The 17,446-nt window shown below is 33.2% G+C and overlaps 1 protein-coding gene across 1 annotated transcript; it reads right to left on the minus strand.

Annotated features, from left to right (window-relative positions):
* Positions 1 to 1,206: 1,206 nt before the first annotated feature.
* Positions 1,207 to 15,360, minus strand: LOC143189877 (uncharacterized). Its single transcript, XM_076393870.1, has 11 exons — positions 15,056 to 15,360; positions 14,834 to 15,006; positions 11,828 to 11,872; positions 8,516 to 8,650; positions 8,337 to 8,455; positions 7,782 to 8,052; positions 7,557 to 7,724; positions 6,717 to 7,454; positions 4,014 to 4,256; positions 3,084 to 3,132; positions 1,207 to 1,408 (listed from the first exon to the last, which is right to left on the minus strand). The coding sequence occupies exons 1-11, from the start codon at positions 15,358 to 15,360 to the stop codon at positions 1,207 to 1,209; spliced, it is 2,448 nt and encodes an 815-aa protein (XP_076249985.1).
* Between the last annotated feature and the right edge of the window lie 2,086 nt (positions 15,361 to 17,446).

The raw sequence follows: 17,446 nt of genomic DNA on the forward strand, positions 1-17,446 counted from the left end.
CCTGGTTGTTCGAAAAAATGCTTTGTTTATGCCTTGCTTTCTGATATGTATTAAAGGGATAGTTGTAGAGTTAAACATTATTATTCCGGCAGGTTATCAATTTTACTCTATAAACCTCGTGATTTTCAATCCTCCATCATGATCCAGTCAAATTTGCAGTTCATTAAATCAAAAAAAGTATTCTTCATTAACCAAACTAATCTTGACTATACCTTGGATGAGCTAGAAATCCTTATTAATGCCCAAAATATACATAGATGTCTCATTACGATTATATAAACATCATTTCGTTTAACAGTCTGACTATTTCAATCAGTCCAGTGGGTTTGAAACTTCAAGAAATAGTTGGTAAATTGACAGGTAGTTGATAAATCTAATTCTTCATCTCTCCCTATATTTATATCCGGCGTCATTGTTTTTTGCATTCTTCAAAATTAGAATATTTGCAGCACTAAACCGTATCTTTACAAGTTGTTTTAGATAAAATATCTTCTCCATAAACTTCCCGAAATTATTGAGAATTTTCTACTACAATTTTCCTCGTAAAATATTATAAAGATAAAATTTCCCCATAAAGATGTTTAGGAACGAAATCTGATCATCTGCAGAAACTACATATCGTATCATTTTAATTAAAAAATAGAAAGCAAGTGAATGATTTCCATTTATTTAGACTACCCCCTATATTCTCCACGCATTGCTCCTTCTGACTCACGTATTTTAAGAAGCAGCGAAAAATTTAAGGTTTTCGAAACGAGAATTGAGAATCACAAAATTGAAATTAATGAGATCGAAACTGGTGTTAACTAAGAAGATTTCGTGTCAAGATCTTTAAAACAGTAGTGTATTCAATTGAAACAATACATTGACATAGAGTTCAATATGTGCTACCAACTGCTCGACTCATAGACAGATATATTTAGTTTTAGCTTCTAGAATAGGCTTCTCAGGGGAATTCTTAACGTTCCATGTTTTGTCAGAAACCATCAAATTCACAGAGAAACTGGCACCGCAAAAATCAACCAGTTCAGTCAACAACTCAGCTTCAGATCTTCAGAGAATGTACTAATTCGCCAGCTTATTGATATATTTAGCATCTGTCACCGCTAAATTCCTCCCCACTACAGCTTGCAACGACTTTTTTCGTAAATGCAGTTGTTACTCCACACTGTTTTGCCCCCACACTATTTTGTAATAGAAATGTAGTCATTCGTTTAAGATGCAACAATCACTGCACAGCTGCGGAAATAATTTAGAGTCACAGATTATAATGGATTGGTCGTGTCTGACGAATGAAAAGTGAACGAATTCCTCACGGTATTCTGTGGAGAAATCGACCTTTTGATAGAAAAACCAAGGTCGTCCAGATGAGGCCAGAACAGCTTCAGCCGATGCCATGATGATGATGCTAAAAATATGGTAAATCACGTTATATTAATTTCTCTGAATAAAGTTTTTAAAAAAATCTTCAAAACTTGTTTTTGCATCTTGTAAATCGATTCCTATTACACCATATTAAAATAAATTATCAGTAAAATTGAATTTTCCGAGAATAACCCACAAGAAATGGTAAATTTAAGCCAAATCCAGCGTGACGACTACGAAACCGATTTTTAACACATCGTTAAGGCACTTATTACTTCATTTCAATCATTTTTGATTCGTCGACGTTGTTCGGTCTTTTTTTGTTCCTCCTCGTTCATCGGTCATCGTCTCGTACAATTACACATTTTCTGTTTGGTGTTCTTCTCATCTGGAAGCGATCGACATCGAGGAACTGCTCGAAAATTCCATTTCGAATCGAAAGTGAAACCTTTAATTTATCGGTATTCTTTTCGACGATTCACGAACGAATTGTTTTGTTGTTTTCAACGTTTTTTTTTTGGTTCTGGATCACATTATTGTGCTCTCTTGTTTTCAGCGTGGGTAAATGTTATTTAAATTAACTGAAGATATTTTTCAATTTGTGTTACATTGTAGGAATGTATAATATATAATTTCATAGAGTTCACTTTTTATAACGTGAAATATATTACACAAGAATAATAATATTTTGTTTTCCTTCTCATTTCTAAAAGTCGCGTTTCATTCTGAAATAATAGTCCATTCGATCAACCACAGACTCATTCTACACTTATTCAGTATTTCGACTTTAGCAGCTCGTAATACATTACTGATCACACTAGGGATGCAGAACAAATATCGATATATCAATATGTTCTGAAAAATTTATCGATATTTTTCGCCGATGTATCGATATATCGATATTTTTTAATTTTTTTTTAAAATAAATTAAATATAAATTAAAGGTCGGTACTTAATTTTAAAGATTCATTGTTTTTTAAATATCTTTTTAGGCGAATATTTAACTATTTTTATTGTTTCTTAAATAATATAATATTCTTTTAAATTCGTTGCAAAAAATAAAAATCGAAATATACGATATTTTTTTCGGTGGCCTACATCCCTAGATCAAACCATATACACAGCAAGACTAAAAATTTTTCGGTTCGGTGTCTATGTATATGGAATAAAAAGATCGTACCAGTAGGAATCACCAAAATGGATTGAAATTATATTAATTTTAATTAACTACGCAGGTGCTTAATTAGCCAAACATATGTTGCATCTTGTTGGTTTTTCTTATAGTCTTATTTTAAGAAAACGTTAAAAGAAGCAATGTCCAAACCATCTAATATAAGCTTGATTAACAAATATTTTACATAGCTATTTCGGCCTTTCAACAAAAGATAATATAGATGAAAGCACCTAATAAGATGGATGCTCTTCCAAAAGCACTTTTTGTCTTTGAACTAGTCTATTAATGGAGTTTTAACTTCCACTATTTTTCAGCTTTCTAATTCCCTTTCAATAAATTCACGTATTGCCCTTTTCCTATCTTTTGGAACTTTTCCACCTTTGTTTTTCAGTTTCTGTTTGATGTGTTTACAGTAGCTCCTGTAATTCTGTATCTCGAAACCCTTTAGGGCTACCAGAACGTTCTTTGTTTTGAAGGTAAAAATTACCACATTTGAATTATCGATACCACATATCATAAGTTCTTATGATTGAGGAATGCTGACCGTAAGTCTTTATCGGCAAACGATGACTCTGAGCGGCATTTTTCTTTTTCTGAAACAGAGAAATTAATGAGTAAAGCGCAAATTTTGCACAAAACATCACATATTAATATATATATATATATATATATATATATATATATATATATATATATATATATATATTGCTGTTCTATGCAGGAGGAAACTTGTGTAGTTTTGAGGTGAATGTTAATAAAAATAGAAATAAGTGACATATGCATCAAACTATAATATAGTATATTGGAAATTTTGTGTACATACGTCATCAAGATGTTTAATGTGTTGCCTGCCGCAATACGTAAATTCGTTTTAGAATGAGACAATATTTTTCTTCTTATTTATACAAGTCAAAAAGAGACACAATGCTGTCTCATTAGTTCGAACACGTAAACGTATGAGTCGTCCAGATGTACACAAAATTGAAAGCCATAGTGAAAAGGGGTTATAACTCTAACCTATAAAATATAATGTAATGCTAAAATAAATTTTATTTGATAATGTTTTTGTTCAATTATTTTATTTATATTAGAATTCTGTTGTGCGTTAAAGCCAAAGTGAACTAAAACTCAGAGCTGTTGCGACAACATTGCGACGTTTCGATATCATAAATTTAAATGACGTATGTACAAAATTACTTTGAACAGTCTATATTTCATAATTATAGCAGTTGAATCTACTACAAAAGCTGGAAAGTAATTACAGAAGCACCCGGTATATAAAAACCACGTGGTTTGTTTGTTTTTTTCTACCAACATCAACATGTAATTCGTTTGCGACGTTAATCTTCCGACATTCAATTAAAAATCAAAGCTGGTGAAAAAGGCGGACGAGGATGCGCTCAAGATCAAAAGATCCGACGACGCTCCGACGAAATTAGTTGGGAGCTGAAACTCAAACATTTTAAGCACACACTCGACGTTCTCTTTGTACTGCGCTCCTGAAGAGGATATTCCGCCTCCTCCTCTTCCTCCTCCATCCCTACGACGCCGCTCGTAGTTCCCGCGGTGGTCTCCCCTCGCATCGTCCCATTTCCTCCTTTTCTAAACCGTTTATTAGAATCACCGTTGACGATTTTCAAGGTTCGACAGCTGCTCGGCGAATTTTGAACGAGCGTTTCGAATTTCCAGTTGGAGAAAATTTTCCGAACAGAGAATTCTGGGATACAGAATATTAACAAAAGTGTATATAGACTTCCGGAACTTTATGTCGATTGTTTAAAATATATATATATATATATATATATATATATATATATATATATATATTATTGCGTTAGACTCGCTAAAATTCCAGAACAACTGGGTCGATATGGCTAATCTTTATTTTGAACTAGCTGACCCGACAGACTTCGTCCTGTCAAAAAGATTTGTAATGTGGCAGTTTTTGTGCCTACGTATTTTAAAAAATTCTCCTGAACAGAACCATCACCCTGGTGATAGGGCGTTGTGAATAAAAAATAATTAAATAAAACATATATAAGGATTGAAAAGTAAGTAATCGCTTTATTGTTAATCATGTGAATCATAATTATTATTATTATTATCATTATATTGCTTTGTGGTATACGATGTTTTTTGTTTGATTACCTGGCGCATAGATAAACAAATCTGATGGTTTTCCAACACGGGAACAGGCAACATACAATTGACCATGTGAGAAACATGGGTTTTCTAGATTAATACCACGAACACTTAATGATTGCCCCTGGGACTTGTTTATAGTCATAGCAAAAGCAAGCCGTCAACATGTCTATAGGAAATTTGCCATTACCAATGTCAATGAGTTGTTTAGAGAATATGTTTCCAGATTGGTCATTTTGCAACTCGACACGCATATTCTTGCTTAAATGAAGTACTTTAACATGTTTCCACAAATTGGAGGACTTTAGACATGCATTGAGTTCATCAGCTGGCGTTGATCGTGGAATCACTGGCAATGTTTGACGAAAATCTCCTGCTAATAAAATCATTGCACCACCAAATCGGTTATTATTGCTACGTAGATCTTTTAAGGTTCTGTCTAAAGCCTCCAAAGATTTTTTATGTGCCATCGTGCATTCATCCCAAACAATCAATTTACAGTGCTGCAAAACCTTTGCCATTGCAGAGTTCTTCGAAATGTTGCAGGTTGGAGTTTCATTGCTTTGCATATTTAATGGCAATTTTAGTGCTGAATGGGCTGTTCGACCACCTTCAAGCAAAGTTGCTGCGATTCCCGACGAAGCGAGTGCAAGTGCAATTTTATTTTGTGAGCGAATTGTTGCTAATATTAATGAAATAAAAAAAGTTTTTCCTGTACCACCAGGTGCATCTAAGAAATAAATCCCTCCAGTTTCATCATTTGTTACTTTCATAAGAGTTTCAAATACATACTTCTGTTGTTCATTTAACAGTGGAAGATTTGTTTGAATTTATTCTTTCAAAGCGTTGAGATCATACGGTCTTTCTCGATGCAACTCTTGGTTAAAAGCGTCATGCATTGGACGATTGGGCGCGGTCAGGCCTAATTGAATTAATAGTTTGTTTGACATTATCAAGCACATGTCCTCAATTGAAATCAATGCTTCATTGTAAATTTTTTCACTGATTTGTATATTTGGATTTCCCATTCTATTCCGTATTTGATACAAAATATCATCACACATATAATCTTTGTACTTCATCCACAAATCAATTGGGTTTGATGGGAAGCATGTAGATATGATTATAGAAAACAATGTTCGTATTTGATGAGTGTGTGATGATATTACAGCATCATTGAGAGTTTGATCCCAATGAGCGTCATTTTCAAGCAATTGCAAACGTTGACAGGCTTCTCTGTAGGATCCACACAATTCACCATCAACAGTTCGTAACTGTTGGAATGATGTTGGGCCACGTACATTGACTAATAGCAGTCGTAAATAAAAACATTCATCATTGCTTGGATGTACTGAATAAATCCGGCCAATCGCATCGGTGGAATATACATCTGTATATCCTGGAACTGGTTTTCCTTGTTTCCGTCGTATAAATCTCCTTGAGGATTGATTCCAGGTATAATATTTTGGCATTTCAGAATATAGCAATGTTTGTGCGAAATCATCGTTTTGGCATGTCTCAAAAAAACTGGTTAATGTAGTAGATGGTGGCTGAGCAGCTCTTTGTACTGCGTTCTGTGCTGTAAAATACACTCTTTGTCCATTTTCTAAATGCACAGCTAAGTGAACAACAGAAGGGTGTCTCTCATGAATAGGAAAAGAAAATATTCGCCAAACTGCTTCATTACTACTGACATAGCGGCCCATTTGGTATTGGGTAACTTCATCATTAGAATTCTCTGCACCAATTCCAATCACAGCCATATCACTCCCTTTGGTTACATATTTGCAAATGTATTTAATCGATTTCACTGAATGGCAAGATTCAACGTTGATGTGTGCTTTGAATGTCTTTGATAAAATGGGTGAATATGGAACAATCCAACGATTATCTATTTCAATATCTTGTTAATTTAATTTGACAATTGTTGATTTTCCATTGTCTGCTGTCGATCTGCGACGATACAATGGATAACCGTCATTACCAGTAATTGTTTCCGATATTAATGTCCGTGGATATCGTTTTGAACATTTACCGTCCATCATACATGGTGAATTTTCATTAAGAGTTCCACAGGGACCATGTATCATGTTTTTGATAACTACCTCATGCAATCCAGGATCTACTTGTACATTAGGGATTTCAGCTGATATCACTGCATCAACTTCATTTGGCCTTATCTTTTCAACCAACCAAATCAAAATGTGTGCATGTGGCAATCCTCGTTTCTGCCACTCCACAGAATACATCCAGCAGCGTGTCTCACCAAACACATTATGTTTTACGATGAAATTCATTAAAGATTTCAACTTTTGTCTAAAGTATCTGGCTGTAATATCATGACGATCAATGGATGATTTCCCAGGTAATAACTCCTGCTTAATTTCTATCCATTGCGGATTGCATATAAATGTGATGAACAAATCTGCTGTACCATAATGACGAACATACGACATGGCATCTTGAGCATATTCGTGCATATGCCGAGGGCTTCCGATGTATGTTGCTGGAAGAATAGTCATCCGACCGACATTCTGTGCATTTCCATCAGTATTAATCGCATCTCGAAGGTGAATATACTCTTCAGATCGGAGTTTGGTTTGATTCAACCTGATGAATGTTAATCTCTCCGTTTCAATTTTAACATACATGTCATCAACATATTTGTGATATAATCGCCGACATTTCAATATGTGATTATCTGCATTTTCCCGAATCATTAGGCGGTATGAATAATAGTTCATTGAACTGACTTTTTTGTTGGTTTCAGAACCTGTAAACAGATTTTGTTTTAATAACATTCAAATATAAAATTAAAATACATAATATAGTGACTGAGATATTATCGCCATAGCTAAACTAATATTTTAGTTACCTGTAATGGGATTTATCATTTTTATTGATAAATCGTAGCCATCTTCACCTTGCCAAAATATAATGGGATATTGCAGTGCATCATATGAGCGGTGTGTTTCCTTTATAGGTTGTAATTGAAAATTCCGACGATGTAAAACAATATCACGGGATTCCAAGTTTTCTCCAACTACAACGATAGCAACTTCATCAATAGTTGGTGCATTAAAACGTCTTGTATGTTGACCTGCAGGTGTTTTATCAGCTCTGATTACAATTTTGTGATTATCGGATGGCATCAGATCCAGGGCAGTTTTAAACAATATAATCAATTGATTGTGTTGATGAAATAAAGTTTGTAATTGTTCTACAATAGACCTTTTTACTAAATTGTTATGTGCACAACGCAGATCAATTTCTTGTGGTGAATTGCCCATAAAATAAATTTGCAGGAATTTGTTGTCGCTATCTGACACTGGTAACAGTGAACCTGCTCTGTGATATATTTGCCCTTGTATCTGTAAATAAAAAAAATATTATGGTGTGGTATAAATTAATGGATTGTCAATGATCAAACTTAAATAATATTTGATCTTAAAAAGTATATATTTAGTTTTAACTAATATCTATCAAATATAAAATATAATAAAAGTGTCACTGAAACTGAATCACCATATAATATGATGACTAAGTGATATATTTCGTAATTATTAAGAAATTGAAGATTAGTAACACATCTTAACTTTGGTGACAGAAAATTTTGTTTGCTAAAATAATTATGAGTAACTGCTATAATACATACCTTGAAAGTTGGCATAAAATTTTCCCGAACTGCATTTGTTGCCCCAAATGAAGTCATTTGAAAGCAATTGTTATATTGTTGAATATGTGTCAAAAAGTGTATAGAATCTGTTCCTATTCCTGAAACCAATGAGTACAATGGTTCTGGTGGTGGATCCAATTGTATCAATTTCACTTTACCATTTGCGCAACACAATCCATTGGCTTCGTTTTTGTATTTTAATGCCTTACAGTGTGAGCAAACCAAGTTCATAGAACCAATAACAACACATTGGTAGTTACTGTAGTCAATTGACACATCGTAACTGAAAGCAGCTGGATTCAAACTTGCGCGATTATTAGTTGAATGTCGCGCTCGCGCTTCACGCGTTTGTGATATCCGAATTCTTTCACGTTCATTTCCGTCGTCACGTTCTTGTGCAGTACGATTAGATCGGTAATTAGCTTGGTTTATAGCATTTCTGGTTCTTCTACCTAAATTGCTTCGTCTTATAGGAGGCATATCAAATATAAATTATTTTTTCACTAATCACGAACTAAACAAACATTAACTAACTAAACACTCTGCACAAAACACGATATACGAATTTGTTTCGTGTATCACTTGACAATTCATCTGTCATCTGTCAAAAGTCATCTGTAACAGACAACTTTTTTTTTTTAAATTTGATATGACTTGAACTCAAATCCTTTTAAGCCGTACGAATTGTTTTATTTATTTAAAATTTGAATTAAATTTTAAACAAATAAAAAATTTTAAATAAATAAAACAATTCGTACGGATTAAAAGGATTTGAGTTCAAGTCATATCAAATTTAAAAAAAAAAAGTTGTCTGTTACAGATGACTTTTGACAGATGACAGATGAATTGTCAACTGATACACGAAACAAATTCAAACAAAAAGGGCTATTTTTAGTGTTTTTCCAGCAATAATTCTAATTTCTCGCCGTAAAAACCATCCCTGAACTTCAACGAACATTTTAAAAAAAGATTTGGCCAAATTGGTCCAGGCGTTGTTGAGTTATGCGCCTAGGAACATATTTTGCGATTCATTTTTATATATAAGATAATCGTGAAAAAAGTATAACAAAAACAATAATATTTTTGTTTTCTCATGTGAATTTACATTGTAGTCAATAATTTCACTGTCAAAAGAAATTGATATTTTTGTTAGTTTTCAAATATTAGTGGGTGCGTTCCATCGAGTAATATATAGAGTGTTAACTTAATACGAATAATTTAAGAATTGTTTTGCGTGGTCTCAGCAGGAAGGCGCTGAGAACGTCATTTCGCTGAATTTCATTGGTTAGTTTAAATTACCATTATAGGCACCTGTAATGAAAATATTTTATAAGGAGAACATTTCGTTGGTCGACGATTTCATACGCATCACGTGACTAACTTCTGACGTCACATTCTAAGGACCAAATAAAATTCAAATGAAACCAAAATGTGATATTTCAAATTTATTGTTGTTATTATTATTTTAAATTCGCCACTTATTAATAAAAAATTCGATATAAATACAAATACTAATCCAATCAAATACAATATTAAAAAGTTAAAATATAAGTATATAATGAGTATATATTATGTATATAAATAAAAAATAATTAAATATAAATAAAAAATAATTAAATATAAATAAATAAATAAATAAATAACAATTAAATGTGGATATAAAAATGGCTAGATTGAAATCATAACATATTTCGTGTCAAATAATAATCAAAATTGTCTAAAGCTTTTTTCCCTTTATCAGATTTCTTATTTAAAGCTTTCATTTTAAATTTTATATCTTTTGTTATCTCGTACTGAAAGCGGAGCAGCACAGTTGAAAGGCTGTGGCTATTATTTTACTTATTTGTTCAACACAAAAATGTATTGAGACAAAATATAATTATTACTACATCGTTATTGGGAAAATTATGAAACAGATAACTAAAAGAGTCCAATCAATAATATAGCAACAAAGAATTAAAATTTATGATATATATCAAAATTATTGCTGTTCTCTTATTATGGCAAAGTGGCGAGGAGTTAAAAAGACAGCTTAAGCATATATTATTAACGATATAATAAAACAGGTATGACACCTCTTATCTATAAAATCAAGCTCATCACATTGTATTATATTAATTTGTATTAATATATATTATTAGCATCGTTGTTGAAAAGGTTATCTCGGTTAAGAAGCCTTAAGCAATTGTGTTAAGTAAATGACCCCTTCAAACTAATTAGGTTTTTAATTGATGGTACTTTACAAACAACTTTTTAAGGGATAGCAAAATCTAATCATGTACTATAATCACATTTACCTTCAATGTCATTTTGCCATCGCCCCATTTGAACACATTTTGTGTTTAAACTGTGGGTAATATTTTCAGGATTTCTTTTATTGTATTCCTGTAAATAATAATATATATGAACACAAATGCTTTATATAAGTAATTGTATACGTACGAGATAAATATAATGCCAAGTCACACTCACATCCTTAATCTAGCTAACTTCGGTTGTTTCTTCCAAGGAAGACTACGTCTGGTTTTTTATTTCCGCACACATACAGGATACACAACGCTTTTGAGGATGAAGATATATTATAATCAAATAATAGTGATTACATTTAAGATGCCAAAATGTTAATTGTATTTTGTCCGACACACAAATATGGCGACGTAAACGAACTGAAACAAACCATGGCATTATAGAAATGAACCAATCAAATGCCTTTGCAGGCCAATTCAAATGAACCAATAAAAAAACATTTCCTCGGTTTCGCCTATTTAAGTAAAACCTCTATATATACTCTATGGTGCGTTGCTAATTTTATTTTGTAACTAAAATATTGAGTCTGATTTAAACTACAAGCTAACATAGTTAAATTTGAAGATAATTTCCTGGCACTGGCCATTTAACACGTTCCGCGATTCACAAAAATGTAGAAATTTCTTTATAGGTACATCTTTTTGAGAACGTGGAAATCAAGTGAAAAACAAAGACCTATATGTCAAATCCGATGTGCGATGGAACAAAAATTTACCAAGCATGGAGTCCAAATATGTCAAAATTGTTAAGTCACAAATTTAGTGTACAGGAGCTTTATCTATCACAATCTTAAAAGAAGACGGCCTGGTTTAGATCGTCGTAGTCAATCAAATGTTTCAAGAGCTACCTCGAGAGACACAGCCTGAAAATAGTGGTATTGGCATGTCGTAATTGCGTTAAAAAAAATGAGTTGTGCACCTTAAACACAACAGCGGCGAGCATTTTACAATGATGTTGAGCAATTCGCAAGCGCAGTACTCCTGTGATCCAGGAACGAGCAGCATTTCTCAGTTATCCAGAAGTAGATGTTGGTGCCAACAAATCAGTTGCAATTGGGGATATGACAATTGTTTATCAATATTGCATTACATCAAAATACAGCGGTGAATCTACTGGATTATATTGTGTCAGTGAAAAGATAAAAATACCACAATTTGTCTTACCAACTAATCCATTACACTCATTAGTTTCTGGAATGGGATATGATTCTTGGCGAACATTCAAAATTATATTAGTTGTTTATAAAAGACATTTGGCACAAAACATATTGTACAGGACAATATTTTTATTTTCTTGGTATTATACAAAAAACGTTTTTTGGTAACATTTAAATTTGTATTATATCAGGAATAAATTAACAAAACTTGAACCATTGCAGATACAAGGACAAACTTATCTCTTGGTAGAAGCTCTGCTATCACTACCAGATGTAGATCATTAATTGTTAGAAATGCATTATATGGGCAATATGGACGGGGAAATTGATAAGCGTTGTGCTTACAGTCTAATAGTGAATCGAGCTATTGTCTAAATACTACAAAGGTTTCTTTATCAGAGCGATTGGGTCAAAATGTACAAAATAACATTGGATCAGATCCTATCTCGGGGCCATAATATCGTTATACCAGACCTGACAAAATATCTGTCAGTGAGCATGTGAGGAGGATGATACAAAGTTCGCCAGGTCATGTATTATATAGTAAAATAAAAGTTAATATTTGCCGTCCGGGCACCCCAGTGGTCAAGTCGACAGGGCTGACCTCTTATTGCTGCTATGTATTTCAGTAGAAAGGCTGGGACAGACCGGGTACTCTATGGGATGATGTTTAATTAGTTCTGTTACAAGTCGGTACGCTTTGGTACTGGTTAGTGGTATAACAATTAACAGAGACTTGTAGGGATAAAATTTATTATGTTCGAAAAGACTCTATGTATGCTACATAAGAATAATAAGATGTTTATTATTCCCTGTTTTATTTCGAATTGATTAGAAACGAGACCTGAATACAAATTGCAACTGGAGCACTTTTTGTTCGCTAGTACCACGAAATAATATTTGCTTATTCATGAGTAATACATTACTGAAGTTGAGTAGTGCCAACAGACTTAATAGTAAAGACCAATTTTCGAAGACAAAATTAAGCAGTATGTCCAGATACAGATAAACTCAAGAGAATAAACATAGTAGTTGAGAAAATGGGAATAACTCATAACATTGACAAAAGATAGATAAGATATTTAATAAAACAAATACATAATATTAATATATAGATTAAATATTAACATCTTGTGAGAGAAAGTGTAAATTTCTGAAACTCAGCTAAAAGCTAGTTAAAACAAAAATATTGAAGCATTATAAAACACATTCGATATATACTCTTAAACCTGGTTCCTCATTGTGACCTGTGATGAAGAGTTAAGCAGACTTAGATATTATTTATTTAAACAATGTTATCATCTCAATTGACTTCATGCTTTTGCTATTTATTCTTGCTGACTTTTCATTCCTTAAATAATTTTTATGATTATCTATATAAAGTTCCTCCTATGAAAAAGAAGTTATCTGAACTGGAACTATTACTTAACGTAGAATTCGATATTGGCATTTTCAATAACGTGACTGACGTAATTGGGTTGGTGTTACTATACCAACTACAATTTAAATTTGGTATACATAATATTATAAAAAAAGTAAATTCCAATCAATACATTTGGAAGTTCTTCTTTAGAAAATTAATTACGAGGCAGTAACTTATCAAAAGCATTAACTTTATGAGTGAAATATATTTTTCTGAAAAAAAAAACGTTCTAGTTGCCTATAACAATCTAAATGCTTCTAACTCAATATATTTAGTGCAGCCTCTGCCTAATTTTTGGCATCTATTATTATTTACTTTATATATGCAGCCATTTATTCAAGTCTAAAAACCAAAAATAATCACAAGGGTATAAATTTGGAGTATATGGATATTGGATGGGATAGCAGTTCGAAGCCCAATTTATAGAATTTTGCTATGGTTAGTGCAGATGTGTGTCCTCTTACATTGCTTTGTTCAAACAACACTTTTGCTTCGAAAAGTCTGTCGTTTTTGCTTAGAATCAATATCAAATCTGTCCAAATTCTCTTAGTAATATTCACCGGTGAACGTTTAACCCTATTGAAGATAATCGATACAAATGACACAGCGTGCATCCAAAATAGCTGTGGCCGACCAACAGATAAAACTTGGCCCTGGATGGTGCACGATCACAAAGATAAACCCACTGTTTTTATTGTTGGTATCTACTACTTTGCTAGTTGATATTTTCTCATGTAATCATGTTTCGAAACAGCGCAAAAACTTGTCAAGTCGAGTATAAGCAATTGCGGCAACTGGCAATTGAGCCTAGTATTTATCAAGCTATTTTTTGGTTCGGACGATGGTTTTTTTGTCCATAAATTAATGCTTAATCAGCACATATAGTTTTCATTAACATTCGAGAAATTATATGCTGTCAATGACTGTTAGACATAAATTAAAGGACTTACACAAATCCTCACAGTTATCTATTAATATATATCAATTGATGAAAGTAGTGATACAAAGTTACTGCGCGGAAAATTCAAAAAGACACTTACTTATCAAACAGCCTTGGTAATAAAAAGTAAAATTTCTATATTCCGATATATTTTTCAGATTTCTGTTAGTTATTGACGTTCAGCTAAAATATAGAAAGGCTTTAAATATAAGAAGAGAAAATTATAAGAAAATTGTAAATTATTATTACCATTTTTTTATATTTCCATTTCCATCCACAAAAAAACTCTAAAACCTCTTTTGATATGCCCAAAGATTTTACGAACGTCACAAAACAATCATCGATCAGGTCTAATCTATTGTATCATCTTGGAGAATTGCATCGGCAGTCGTCCGACCAAATCCCGCCCGTTTATTGGCCAATAAAAAGAAATTTCAAACATTATACGGGGTGATTTATAAAGTTGATGACGCGGTCCTCAAATTGAACTTAATGAAAACTTTCGAATGGGGTGATAAAAACGGAAGTTAATGACGCAAACTTCCCCACTCTACCGAACTTTTCCTCCGGCCAACGACGAAAAAACTGCCGCCCCTAATAAAAACAAGACCTTTGACAGCTGTAAAAAGAGTCCCATTTCTAAATTTTACGACACTGTCTCCACTGCGCCGAGCGATCATCATAAAGGACCACGAAGGAGGCAAGTTGGAGGGGTGGGAGAGGCGCGGGAGCCGAGCGGCGTAAGGGGGGATACTGTCGCACCGCCAGCCAGCCAGCTCCCCCTTTTTCTGTTACATGAGTGGTGTGACTCGGAAAGGAGGCACTTTGAAATTTTAATCGTTTTAAAGCTACGGCACGTGTATCGACACGACAGCCTCTTCTGTGATGCGAAACGCGTCTCTTCGATTGATGTTTTCGGCGGAGAATCGGCTTTTTTCCATATTGGTGACTGTACAAACTGAAAGGGAGCGAAGGGCGTCGACTGAATATGGAAATGGGCAGGAATTAAGTTAGTGTATGGCGAATTAAGAAAATTGAGTTTTAATTTTGGATAACTGGTTCGAAGTTGTTGGGGACGGTTAGGAAATTGATGGAGGCGAGGGGGACTGTGTTTAATGCAGTTGATAATGACGGGATGACACAATATAAAGTACTTATCGTGCCAGCGTGTTGGCATTTAATGTTTTTAAACATACGATGTTTTGAATTATATGATATTTTAAAGATATTTCTCTGTATCGTCATACTATAAAAAGTATTGAATTAATATACTGATACATTAAAGCAACAAGATGACAATGTTCTATTTTTCAAAATAGACAGTTTCAACCCTTACATTCACTACACTTTGCTGCTGAAAAGTTTGTTTTCTTGTCGCTTTATTCTAACGACGGCGTTCAAAAACAGATGGAACGGTCTAAAGTGATATTTCAAAGTCAGATGAGTGTCTCAAACGAGAGGGAGTTCTCATGTAGCTCCACAATAATAGATCCCCTTATAACTAGATTTCACACAATATCACAGAGTCTTGCGATGGTTCCATTGATTGCAGGCGAGTAAGAAATAATTTGTCAGATTCCGAGAAAAGTTAAAATCTGATATTCGCTGGTGATAGCTCTATTTTCCCTGATATAGATGTCGGTGTTTCTAGCTAATAATATAGTTTGCATTGCAGACACTTGAGCATTAATGAAAAAAGAACCAAAGTATGGACAACCGACCGATCGTCTGCTACTGAAAATCTCAACGGTTATCTTGTTAAATTTATTGCAGTAGTTTAAGTAATTGGGATGAGTAATGGAAGAGAAGAAAGTAGTATCTACCCCTAAAGCAATAAGTCTAATTGGCCAAGAGGTTGAACTTTTGCTCCTCAAAGATTCAAATCTGCCTCCTTCTAACGCTTGTCTTAAAAATTCTTCTATAAGGTATTCCGCCACTAAATTGAATGTACGTTTGTTAATACACAACGCGTAATTACACTGCTGTATACTCTCGTAAATTCAACCATCTCACATCATCACTTGAATTTTTAACGAATGATAATTTCTTAGAAGAATTTCCAACAGTAACTATGGATTTAAAAGAGTCAGATAGCAACCTACCAAATGCCGAAAGTTTGCATCCATAATCATACTGAATTTGAAAAAGATATTCCTGGTGAAGATGATTTGAGCTGGTTTGATCAACCATATTTCTGGTAATGAAGCTGATATATATGTCATTTCATAGTTCTATGAAAAAATTTGATTACAGTGGGGTAGAAATTCAGTGCAGTTCCACATTCTATGCTCAAAGGCACGAGCGAGATTTGTTAATCTATCTACTACATTTCAGGCGTGGCAACTTTTTTTTGAAGGACAGCATTCTATAAATGAGATTAACAAAGAGTAGTTATCAACTTATTTTTCAAGTTATTTTTCTGTGTCTTAAATATATGTTTTCTCCTTAATTAAAAAGTTTAATGGCATTATACACATTTAATAAACACATTTTGCAGATACTATATGTTGTGCTCTTCTTATTGTTGAAATATGTATGTATCGATTTTGAGTCACTTAATATATTTTGCCATTTTTAGTCTAGGCTGCAGCTTTATTAAAAGCAGATTAATGTTCTCGTCTGGAGTACTCTGCAGCCTCTGCTATTGTTAATATTTCCGTATGATTAACGAAGATGTTAGTTATGGTGCTATATAATAATATGGGAAGACTTCTGATGTAAAGCAGATAGAGCATTGAATCCAACATACTTAAGAGTCGCACGCCACCCCTATCAACTTGATATGAGTTTATGTTGTTCATGTTTAATGTCGAAGTATCGACAAGTAATAATTCTTAGGGATATATTACCTTATTTTATATATTTAGAAGAACTTTAACGCATACCCTATAAAAAGCCTGTGCAACATAAAAAAGACTACAAACAATTTTCTAGAAACTACATAAAGATTATTCTGAATTAGCCAAAAATTTATGGAATGTACCAGGCCTATCAATTAATTTTAAAGGATTAACAACTGATGATGTTACTGTTTATTAAATAGCATGGGGTACATCTGCAACTAACTGTGACAGATTCAAATTTTCAATATGTGTCATTTCGTCGATGTGTGATGAAAAATGTTTCAGTTTGTTGAAGATATCTGAATCTTTATCGAGTAAATCGCATTTGTGGGAAGTTTTACTTTATTACTTCAATATAAAAAAAATTAGGCTGAATGCTCTATAAAGCTTATGGCAAACATGCGCCATCGATTTAAACGT

Source organism: Rhynchophorus ferrugineus, unplaced genomic scaffold, assembly GCF_030347505.1.
Source record: "Rhynchophorus ferrugineus isolate W39M unplaced genomic scaffold, kcgeb_rfMv2 rfM1, whole genome shotgun sequence".
Lineage (NCBI taxonomy): Eukaryota > Metazoa > Arthropoda > Insecta > Coleoptera > Curculionidae > Rhynchophorus > Rhynchophorus ferrugineus.

What these genes read in the sequence shown, in the direction of transcription:
- LOC143189877 (XM_076393870.1), bottom strand. Translation starts at nt 15,360, where the DNA reads ATGCCAACACGCTGGCACGATAAGTACTTTATATTGTGTCATCCCGTC. An exon ending in GGCGCAGTGGAGACAGTGTC is followed by an intron (nt 11,873 to 14,833) that starts GTAAAATTTAGA and finishes ATGTTCGCCAAG; the next exon opens with AATCATATCCCATTCCAGAA. An exon ending in CAGTACAAAGAGAACGTCGA is followed by an intron (nt 3,133 to 4,013) that starts GTGTGTGCTTAA and finishes TCTCTGTTTCAG; the next exon opens with AAAAAGAAAAATGCCGCTCA.